At 38.5% G+C, this 12,264-nt stretch overlaps 1 protein-coding gene across 2 annotated transcripts in view; it reads left to right on the top strand.

Moving 5' to 3' along the window:
• CDK14 (cyclin dependent kinase 14) overlaps positions 1 to 12,264 on the top strand; it is a 483,078-nt gene that overhangs the window by 395,871 nt on the left and 74,943 nt on the right. For both annotated transcript variants that reach the window (XM_024202069.2, XM_024202070.2), the window contains 2 exons: positions 1,692 to 1,831; positions 6,238 to 6,386. In XM_024202069.2, the coding sequence (XP_024057837.1) occupies positions 1,692 to 1,831; positions 6,238 to 6,353 (256 nt within the window). In that variant the 3' untranslated portion in view covers positions 6,354 to 6,386. The remainder of the gene's footprint in view (positions 1 to 1,691; positions 1,832 to 6,237; positions 6,387 to 12,264) is intronic.

The raw sequence follows: 12,264 nt of genomic DNA, 5'->3' as shown, positions 1-12,264 counted from the left end.
CATGAAAAGCCAAATAAAACAATTGTTTAAGAAACCTGGAATTAATCCTCTGGCAAAGCTTGGGCTATGGTGAATGACTGACAATGCCCATATTGCACCACAAACTGAAAAAGGAAAAGATGTAGCAAAATGACACTGAAAAGTACCTTTTGCATTTTACATATGTTTACCCTAGAATAGCAATAAAAAACCAAGTCCTGGAAATTTCTTCAAATAATAACCGGCTGGGATTAGTGGCTTGAGTTTGTCAACTCTTTTCAGTCAATTGTTGATACCCAGGAATTCTCTGGACAAATATCCTATCTGTTCGCAAGAATGGAGCAGGTAGGCTCATTAGAGGAAAATCCCTATAATGCACACAGATGTCATAGATCCAAAACGCAGCGAATATCACATTTTTGGATCACTATCAATAGCAGCATATCTGGCATATGTCAGCCCATAATTTAAATGTATTAATTACTTGTATTTGTTAGAGTCTGCTAAAGTCTTAAGGGGAAAGTGTAAAGTCACCCCAGAGAGGAATCATTGTGTTCCTCTTGTAATGAATGTGTCATTTTGGTTAGAGTAGCTTTAAGTGATGTTTGTGGCTCTCATAAACATAGTGAACACTGTACTGTAACTCCGAGTGTTCTAAGAGTGGGCAGAAGTTGAGTCTTTATGAAGTCTGTAACAGAGATGTTCTCTGTGGTGTATCCGATATTCATTGTAACCTGCATATGATGTTCGGCTCTCTGGTTACCTCTAAGTGTGACTGTTATAAACTGTTGAACCTCAAACCATTGTTACAAGAGCCTGAGAATAAAAAGAGGGGCTCTCTCTTATACGTCATCTTGCTTCTTGAGTGATATTCCAGAAAATCAGCTTGAGACAAACAAGGGAAAAGACTAACTGTCCTCATGTCAAAATTCTATTAAACTAAATTTGGATGAAACTCTGTAGGCTTTGGGGTTTTATGGGCAGATAATGGTATCTATTTCAAACTCTTCGAAAGTTTGGCCTGCTTATCTAATAGCCTTATTTGTCAACCCATGAATTGCAAAGTGGAGGCATTTTAAATTATTGGTGTTCTGACTTCGTTGGCTGAAAACAGATCTTTAGTTAACAAAGTGTGCTGGGATTTATAAAATGAAATGATGATGAAGATATATTCAGTGTGTGCAGGATCCAACATTTTTTCTTTTGGAACACTTTTTTACCAAAGCCAGAGTTTGGAAAAGTTTACCAGTCTCCCAAAGAACTTCTGGACCAGGCAGACTAGAAGATAACAGCTAGGATTTCATGTTTTTAGATGGTATAAGCCATTTGTTTCTAGGTGCATTAGTTCTCAAGTTAGCAGCATGTTCAAGTGAAATAGGGATGGGAAAAGCAAAATGGTAATCGTAGTTACATGCTTTTCCTCCCGTGGTAAGTAAAGCTTTTACGATATATATGTTATGATATACATGTTCTGGTGATTCATAAGATATCGACCACAGAAATTTCACCCTTAGTCTAAGGAGTATGTTTTTGGCACTGGTCTAGCACGGAGTATAGAAAATCCTGGAACCAGTGTAATTTTCAGTCCCTGAATCTTCAGTGATCCGAGATTCTGCATTTTTAACTATACTGAATCCAGCTGATATTAGTAAAGAGAGTAACTAGCTTGTATGTAGATATGTTTGTTTTAATTCTCCTTGCTTGTGTTTCAGGCTAAGCTATGTGAATCATGCAGAGGATCTGGCCTCCAAACTACTTCAGTGTTTCCCAAAGAACAGATTGTCAGCACAGGCAGCCCTGAGCCACGAATATTTCAGTGATCTGCCCCCACGGCTATGGGAGCTAACTGATAGTGAGTATGACAAAACCTCTGAGCTGAATAAAAGCAAGGAAATCAGTATATAGATATATATATTTGAGCGAAATTCTGTAGTTCAAATTGCATAGTTTGCTTGACACAGGAAAAAATGGATTCTCCTTTGCTATCTCTACTCTGCAGTCTGCAGCTAGCTATCTTTGTATTTGATTATGTGTGCAGCCAAGAGAATTATCTGAATTGTCATAAAGCAGAAGGAAAAAAATACAATTTACATATTTAGTGCTTTTCACATCATAACATACAGTATTTTTTAACTAGCTGCAGCACACAGGATAAAAATCCAGCAATGTTTGATTCTCAGACACTGTATCTGTTCTAACAATAATGCTTTAAAAAGACTTGGCATTCAGAAGACTGAGGAACACAAAGTAGACAATTGGTTAATTTGCTGAATTGAAATGTATGAGAAGAAAACTTCATTTTATTAGCTGAGAATGCTTTCAGTATTCACACACAGTTCTTTTGTTTCTCCTATTAAACAAAACGCATTCCAGTTGTCTTGGCAAAAATGTTCCATCCAGCACAAATGCTGTCAATTGCTTTTTAAATATTTGTGAAGTACTTATACCACAGATTTCCTTATCTTTTTCCAGAATAATAAATGTTACCACTATGAATTCTGGCAAACCCATGCTTACAATACATAAGGGTATTTTTGATCCAGAGACTGTTTTGTTACCATAAATAGGTTTCACATGGGAATCTTATTTGTGATTTTTATTTAAATCAATTCTTGCACTCTAACCATAGAAATTGTTTTCAGTTTTCAAACACAAGTATCTTAATAGGAGATCCAAATCCAATATCCAGAGACTTAAATCATCATGTGGTCATGTAACAATGGCATTTATGTGCCTACGCAAGGTGATTTGAGCAATAAAATATGAGATTTGGACATTAATGTTTGAAAAACTGGGCTCAGGATGCAAATATTAGTCAACAGTAGATTTTTTTTGTTTACTTCACTTTTAGTAAGTCAACTTTCCCTCTTCCAAATTTTTAGCTGTTCTGTCTCTAACAGATAACTGCACTGGATCTCGTATTGAGGCAGCTCTGTAAACTGGTCAAGGTACCCTGCTCCCTAGGGGTACCTGCTTTTGGGACTAACCCCCATTTTGGAGAATCGGAGATAAAAATCCTTGTCACTAATTATAGGTTATATTCTCCAATTCACCTGAAGTGCTGATAGATGTTCAGTTCCCCTGTTAATACTAGATCCAGGACTCTCACCCTCCTACCCAGACACCAGCCCTCTTTCCAATGCACCCATTCTTAAGCTAATGAGGCTGTAAGGAAGTCTGTCTTTGCTGAAAGTATGATGCAAAGAGATTCATTAGTTCATGGCTAATCAAACATCAAACATGCCAGTTTAATTATCCCTTTCCCACTAAATGGAAAACAAAAATCAATCTGCATTGGTGACATCTCAATCCTGTCTGACTGTACAATTTAGTCTAGCCAGGATTTTGATAGTCTATGAATTCTGAATTCTCTAGTAGTACTTTTCTGTTAATATGGACTTATTACCCACTTGCCACTTAGTTTATCAGTCAGTGGTTAAATCCAGTTCTATCAGTGAAGTAAATGCCTCCACATTATCACTCTGCAGCAGGCTGCCAACAGAGACAGTCTTGTCCTAGTCATTAACAAGCACAATGTATGCAGAACACCAGAGGGGAATTAAAACCACAAAAAATACCTCAGGGTGGTATTTTTAATATGAGAATTTAATTTGTAATTTCACAGATTAAGAATTTTGGCTGCATTAATCCTTTTATCAGCTCACAGCAGGTTATTTGCAGAAGCATAACCATAAGGCGATATTCATTGGCAGAAACACGTCTTTGCATAACGTTAAACATCAGGAGCAGTGAAACCTTTTGAAGGGGGGAGAATAAAGATGAAAAATCATTATATTTTAAAGCAAGGTTCTGTTAAATGCCTCCAGTAAAATTTTTGAGTTACAGATATACTCTTTCTGTGTCTAGTAGATAATCATTATGAAGCATAAATCCAGATGCAAGAAAGGACAATCCGAGTATCAAATACTACAATCATTTCTATTTAATACAACTTGGATATACTTGTAAACATATTTACAAAACAAAGAAGTCATATACTTTGGAGACTTTGGAAAATGTTTACTTTGTAGTGAAATGACTAGTTTTGGTGACCTCATTTGTCTGAGTTAATACTTTATCCAGGTGTCTGGACAGATTTCCTATTTATACTTTATTTTAGTTTAAATTTTTGGATAAATGCAACAGTATTTAGCACACAATACAGTCAACAGCCTTGCAATCAAAACACCACAAGGCCATTTTCGGAGTCCATGTTACAGATCGTCCTCTTCATGGAACATACATTATACTGCAAAGTCCACATGCAAAATTGAAATCTTTAAACTAAAAAGTCTGTGGAGAATTACAATTGTGTGAGAGGGGAAAGGAATCCCTACCATTAGAAGGAATTTTGACGGAAACACTTTTCCATCAGAAATTGGAGTTTCATCTGAATCAAAACATTATGTGGAAAAGTGTAGATTTCAATGAACTTTTTATAGAATAAGTGTCAACAAATCATATCAACATTTTAACTTTTATGATATAATTTTAACATAGAATTTATACTTTATTGTAATGTTTTGCTATAACTGAAACAAACCATTTTGACGTTTTTGAAATGAAATGATTCAACATTATTTCATTGAAATATTATGATGTTTTGAAATGTGAACTTTTTGGAATTGACATTCCATGAGAAATGTTGAAATTTTGACTTTTTGTTGTGATTCAGAATGAAAAAAGTTTTGAATGGGATGGGATGGGAATTCCATTTTCCAACTAACTCTACCTAACCTACACTGCAATCTTCACTTTCAGTGTATAAAATTTCAAAAAAGACATAGGAATAGTGAATTTTATAATGCTGTTACAAAATTCATCCAAAAAGGGAACAATTCAGCTCACTAGAAGTGTAAAGAACAAATGAACTTGAACAATGATGCTTTGAGACCAACCTAATCATTCCACGCTGGGTTACTCTGGAAATGCAGTACAATACCTGAGATATCGCAGTCTTCCAAGAACCCCAGACTTGAGCTGTAATATAGAAACTAAATACTTGTACTAACTATGCCAGATTTCATTTTCCATAAAGTAATTTCCCTCACTCTTTCCTACTTAAATAAGCTCATAAGCATTTCCATGCATAAATATGTGCAAGTAATTTATAACACACCTTCTGATTTTAAAAAAGACCACAGAAACACCCAAAATAAATTTTAGTTGTATTGAGTACAATACAACAGAGATAATAATTACAAGACTATGTATTATAATAGTGAAATACAATCTCCATAAAATAAATACAGTACCTGAATCTTTTAAATGTACAAAAATAATGTGGTGACCCTAACACCTATTAGCTGCACTAGTATCCATTGGACAAAAAAAAGATGAAGGTTTTTAGTGACTATAAAGACTCACAATTTCATTTAATTTTATACAACCAATTGTAATATAACCTCTACATGTGCACCTGTAATTTTGTTCTCTCAATCTCACAGGGGCACATAATAGATTTTTTTTTATGCCTAATACACAGGTGCTAATGCTTGCAAAAAAGAAAGAATCCAGTCTGAGGGATTCTAATTGGAACTAGGTTTCTTGATCATCATTGTGAACCCTTCTCCATTTGTATTTTGACATTCATCATTAATATTATCATGGCCATTAATAATTAGTTCCATACAGAAACTTTCCTGCCATCACCTTGCAATCTTGATACAGATTTTTCCAGTGGCTCAGCTACAGATCTGATAGAGTGGACCTGCATTATGTAGAGATATTTGGTTTGCTTTTAAATATTCACTAGATATTTTTAAACCACTTTAATGGTCTCTAACACTGTGGTTCTGTTCTGTTCTTTTGCAATGGAGGGAAGGCAAATGCAGAGGCTCAGTTCCACAGGCAGCAGAGTTTTGAAGCTGGAAGACATGAAGTCAAATTATTGAATGTCCTGTCTTATTTTTAGAAATTCTGGTACATCTCTAAAGGTTACACAGGAGAAACTTCAAAAGTAATAGGAAAAAATGAATCACAGATGGGAGCAGAGTGAGCAAAAACAAAAAACCCCAAAAAATCTGAAAACACAACTCTTTACAAGATGTCTGACAACGTTGTATGCTCACATAACAACCTCCCCCATAAACAATCCTACTTCCTTCACACTGAAGATTTTTTAAAATAATTTAGAAGTAGCACAAAGCTTATTCCTTATTTCAATGTCTGCCACAGCATTTAGCTGAATCTTTTTAAAGCAATACGTTTATCATAAAACAAAATAATTAAGATTCTGAATTGTCACTTTTTCCACAGTGTCTTCTATTTTTACGGTACCGAATGTAAGATTACAACTAGAGGTTGGAGAAAGCATGAGAGTCTTTGGGAAATACAATAGTTATGGCAAAGGTCTATCAAACAGCAAGCACTGAGGAGAATACTTAGACTCACTACGGAGAATGACGGTAAGAATGCTTATCAGAAAGAATTTCTTTGAATACAGCACTGGATTAAAATGTGCTTTAGAGGTGCAAAAAAAAAAAAGAACAACATAAAAAAAAAAAAAAAAATTAAGTGCATGTGTGTAAATCTGAGCTTGGATTTTGCATGAGAGGGGCCTGGTCTACACTAGTGGGGGAGGGATCAACCAAGGATACGCAACTTCAGCTACGAGAATAGCATAGCTGAAGTTGACGTATCTTAGTTCGACTTACCTCGCGTCCTCATGGCACGGGGTCGATTGCTGCGGCTCCCCCATCGACTTTGCTTCCACCTCTCACCGAGCTGGAGTTCAGCAGTCGACGGAAGAGCGATCAGGGATCGATTTATCGCGTCTACACTATATGCGATAAATCGATCCCCGATAGATCGATCGCTACCCGTCGATCCGGTGGGTAGTGTAGATGTACCCTAAGATAGTTGTTAGTCCCAGGCACAGTGAAGAGGTAGGCTGAAATATTGTGACTGACATGTTGGGAATGTTGCAGAAGCCAATAGGAAACTCCTTGCTGATATAGCCGACAGCGGTCATTACAAGCTGGTACCTAGAGGGAGTAACTGACTTCTGGTGAGGTATTGATGAAAGTAGGCATTTCACGTCGCTTTTGCTATTAGATATGGGTTGAGAGACTAGTGATGAGTTCAATAAGACTAAGAGTCCTATCCAGAGTTTACCACCATGGCAAATGGAGGGCCAATGCCCTTGATGGAGGGAATGATCTTGGCTGGCTCCTATAAATAAATCTCCTTTTCTACCATTATCCCTTTGGTCTTGCGTGGATTCAGTTTGAGCCCGCAGTTCTTCAATCATAAGATCTAAAACATATTTCAGTGTTGAAATGCTGCTTGTTATGGCATCAGACTTTCTAACAGCATTGTGGAGATCTGTATGTTTCTGGGCTGTAGGGGATGTCTGCCATGTTGTCACAGTAGGTTAAAATAGGTGGATGCCTGTTATATATTTTGTATGGACCTACTAATTACTTTTTGTCTGTTTGCATTATTACTACATTATAGGCTTAGCAGGGCTTTCCTCCCTTTGACACACACTCTTTTAGACCACCAACATCCCCTTTTCCACTCGCACGTCCTAGGATGTCTTTTGTGCCTGTAATATCTAAATGCAGTTAGACATCTTTTTTTCATAGCGACATCTGGGATGTACCCTGTTTCCCCGAAAATAAGACAGTGTCTTATATTAATTTTTGCTCCCAAAGATGCGCTAGGTCTTATTTTCAGGGGAGGTCTTATTTTTCCTGGAGCTTCGGGGCCTTATATTATGGGGTGGCCTTATTATCGGGGAGGTCTTATTTTGGGGGGGGATGCCTTATATTACAGCGAGAGGCAAAACTGGAAGTAGGTCTTATTTTCGGGGGATGTCTTACTTTCGGGGAAACAGGGTATCAGCAGGAGTGTTGTAAGCAAGACATGAGAAGTAGTTCTTCCACTCTACTCCACACTGATAAGGCCTCAGCTGGAGTAGTATGTCCAGTTCTGGGTGCCACATTTCAGGAAAGATATGAACATATAGGAGAAAGTCAGGAGGAGAGAAACAAAAATTATTAAAGGTCTAGAAAACATCAACTGTGAGGATGTAGAAAACATCAACTGTGAGGAAAAACTGGGTTTGTTTAGTCTGGAGAAGAGAAGACTAAGAGACATATAACAGTTTCCAAGTACATAAAAGATTGTTACAAGGAGGAGGGTGAAAAATTGTTCCCCTTAACCTCTGAGGATAGGGCAAGAAGCAATGGGGATTAAACTGCAGCAAGGGGAGGTTTAGGTGGACATTAGGAAAAACTTTCTAACTGACAGGGTGGCTAAGCACTAGAACAAATTGCCTAGGGAGATTGTGGAATCTCCATCTCTGGGGGTTTTTAAGAACAGGTTACACAAACACCTGTCAGGGATGGTCTAGTTATTACTTAGTCCTGTCTTGAGTGCAGGGGCCTGGACTAGATGAACTATTGAAGTCCCTTCTAGTCCTACAGTTCTTTGATTCTATTATCAACACAATTTAGGCAACAATTACATTTATTTTCTTACTAATTTATGGAGCACCCAAAGCATATCTCATATTAGCCTTATGTCACTTCAAAATTTAGTCCATTGTTTAAAAGAATTGTCTTTTGAAAGAGGCATTACTCTTGCACTTTTCTGTTTGCAGGTTAAAATATATTTTACTGTTTAATATTGTTGACATCAATAAATTAGCAGGGAGCTACTGGGAAGTGAGGTAAACTGTAACGTTACTGTATCGCCCACTATAAAATTAGCCCAATGTATATTATAATCTCATATTCATACTGTTAATATTCTTTTAGCTATGTGTATATGTTGCATTATCAGATATACACCCCAAATAAATTCTAACTGCAGTCTCTACCATTATAAAATTATGTTCAATTCTATTTTGTAAAAACCTGTAATGTTAAGGGGGTGGTTTCCAGGGTAAACAGTGACTGTTGAAAACTGACGCGATCAGATTTCAGTTCTGGCAATCTGTCCCAGTTATTGCACATGCTCTTCTCCAACAAAGCATTTAAGACTTTCTAATGTCAGAAATGAGACCGCCTCAGAGCAGTCTGTTTACATCTTTATTGACAAGCTAAAGCCCTACTTTTTTCCTGGAGCTGTGCCCCTGCAGACATGTCTTCAGCCTTGCCTGTTTCAACATGATATATCACCCATCTAAAATAAATTTAGAATGTCCCCATCTGTGGTGAATACCTTTTGTTTGGAAGCTTATGTACAGAATCTCATTTCTGTTGCCTCCAAACAAGAATTTGCACAGAATTCGCAATATAAGTTCATATGTGAAAGTAAGCTGTTAAAATAATGGGAAGAAGGAAATCTTGCTCATTCTTCAATACCTATATGAACAGAATTAGGTGTTTCTTTTTCCATACCAAAACAGATACAGTGGGCCAAATACAGCCCTAGAAAAAGAAAGAGCCTGTATATATATATATATATATATGTGTGTGTGTGTATGTACATATGTATATATGTATATGTATGTATGATGAGGTTGCTACTCCAGAACAATATCTTACATATGTTCAGAACAGCATCTTTCATTCCATAGGATCCCAATGCACTTTCAAATTGATTATTATTTATTTGTATTGTAATAGCACTTGGGGGTCCCAATCATGGATCAGACCCCTGTTGCGCTAGGTGCTGTACAAACACAGAACAAAAGGATGGCCCCTTTCCTAGAGAGTTTACAATCTAAGTATAATACAAGGCACAACAGGTGAACACAGCCAACTGGGAGGAAATGGTAACAAAGGCAAACTTGCCCTAATCCCTGGGCTATAGGGTAGGCTGGATGGGTGTAAAAAAAAGTGACGCTCTAGACCGGTAATAGGGCCCTCAATTGGGAGGACTGAGACCCAAGTTTATGGCCCTGTTCCAATGACTCTTGAACAATATCCCTGACATGTGCATATGCATGATGGTTTTCAAAAGTCTGAGGTAGGTATGTACAAAAGACGTGCACACTTTTGAAAATTTGGGTGTAAGTTAGTTTGCTGGCAGCACTGTGATCTCATGAATGAATCTGGAAATCTTAAAATTCAGATTCAGGTCTTCTGACACTGACCTGCTCTGTAAGTCTGGGAAATGCATTTAACCTATTTGTGCCTTCAATTCTCCATCTCTAAAATGCAGATAATAGTACTAGCCTACCTTTCCCATAGGGCTCTTGCAAGAATTGAGTAGGCTAGTGTCTGTGCAGATGTCTGAAAATATAAAAGGGCTATGTAAGTATTATTATTAGGAGCACAGAGGAGTAGAAAGCAGCACTGTGAAAGAATAGTAAATGTCTCTCCTCGTCTCCAGATCTACTTTCTTCCATAGACCCTGGAGCAGAATTGGAAGTTTTCAGGGTATATAAACTGAGAAGGGGTAAAAGGGATTGAGATGTTTGAGAGATTTTTCTGCCACTAATGAAGCAAAATAAAAAGGAAATGAGAGCAAAGCAGACAGGAGTACAGATGCTTTTATGCTTATTCAGAGGTCTGTCTGTGTTTGCAGAGAGTCTGAAACAATCTCTGAGGTTTGAATTACCTTCTTTGTTTCTATGGGCACTGCCTTAGAAGCTAATGATGATCCTAAAATGTACAATATATTAAAATATTTCTCTGCTCATCAACCATCTAAAAAGAAGAAATATTTTTTAAAGCGTTTGTCTCCCTAAAACTACTGAGTTATAACTAAGCAGGGTTGGTTCTGCCATTCAGCTTGATTTGTTACTGATGAATCTTGGCTTGTTTTCTTCTTCGAAGAGTGATAGAAAATGGCAAAGAAAAATGATGTAAAATTCCCCAGAATGCACAAATACCCCTCAAACCAGGCCCAGAAGCTTGGTTGACTGACTTTGGGGGGGAGGGGGAGAATGTGTTCTCCTTCTCCTCAGTGATTGCTCCCTTGGCTCCTCTCTGTACCCCTGCCTCCAGTTACTCTTCCTCAGAAATCTCCTGCTGACCACACCTGAGAAATTAATGCAAGGAACAGAGTTGTTAGCAGGGGCTGGGAAGGGATTCGCAGCATCCCAGAGAGGCACTACTATCCTTGGAGTACAGCAGTGGTATTGCTGCCTGCCTGCTACATAGCTGCCAACCATCTCAACACAATGGTGAGAGAGCAGTTTTTTAAAACCTAGGCTACCCCACCAGATATGAACTCTTGACATCTACAAGTGTGATCTCCCTGTGGGCTAAATTATGGCATTGCCATGAACCGAAAGCAGGGAGCGGCACGTTGTCCTGCTGCTCCTGGCGCGCACTGGACAGACAGCATACATCCCCTGGAACACCAGCACAGTAAATCATCAAAGACCAACTTGAAGATTGTTCACTAATGAGGGGAAAATAGTAAATATCAAATAATGAGCTCCATATCAGTACTCCTGGAGAAATTCTGCGCCAAAAAAATTAAAAATTCTGTGCACAATATTTTTAAAATCTTCAAAATTCTGCATATTTTAATTGTCAAAATAACATAATATAATCATGTCAGTTTCAATTATTTTGGTAATTTATTTCAAAATACCTGTCAGCAAGTATGTCTGTAACAATACAGACAACAAAAAAGATTCAGGAAATGTTTTTTGACCAATAGATTAAGCATATTAATGCAGAACTCTAAGAAATAAGTCATTTAAGCTACAATACAGAAATGTATTTCCCGCACCCCTCAGAAGCAGTGCAAAGCCTTGGGGGAGTCAGGGGTAATGGAGGAGCGGAGGGAGAGAGAAGCAATTGCATGGAAGGAGCCTGGGTGTGAACTTGGAGGGTTGTTGGGTGTGGGTGGGAGAAATATGGAACAGGGTGGGGTTTTTTGGAGGGGGTTGAGAGATTGTTAGGGAGTTGGGGAGCCTCTCTCATGCAGATCCTGACAGACCCTTAGCCTCTCCCATTCAGTCAGACACATCTGCCCCTGTCCCCATGTATCCCTGCACCCTCTCTCCCCCTATCCCCATATGTCCCTGCACCCTCCTACCATTCACCCCGGCTCAATGCTGTCACTCCACTAGCTCCTATGCCACTGCCCCAGTCTGTCCCCCAAACTAGCCCTTTTGAACCCCAGTCTATGTGACCCCCCCCAGGAGCCCCGTGTGCCCCGCTCTGTCTATTCCCCCCATATCCCATGCCTCCTCATCCAGGGCCGGCTCCAGGCACCAGCTTACCAAGCAGGTGCTTGGGGCGGCCACTTTGGAGAGGGGCGGCATGTCCAGTTGTTCGGCGGCAATTCGGCGGACGGTCCCTCACTCCTGCTTGGAGCGAAGGACCTCCCACCGAATTGCCGCAACAGATTGCGGCTTTTTTTGTTTGTTTG

This window comes from Terrapene carolina, unplaced genomic scaffold (assembly GCF_002925995.2).
Source record: "Terrapene carolina triunguis isolate 2854851 unplaced genomic scaffold, T_m_triunguis-2.0 Scaffold84, whole genome shotgun sequence".
NCBI classification, from domain to species: domain Eukaryota; kingdom Metazoa; phylum Chordata; order Testudines; family Emydidae; genus Terrapene; species Terrapene triunguis.
Note: the sequence above shows the minus strand (reverse complement) of the source record. Positions and strands in the feature narration are given on the sequence as shown.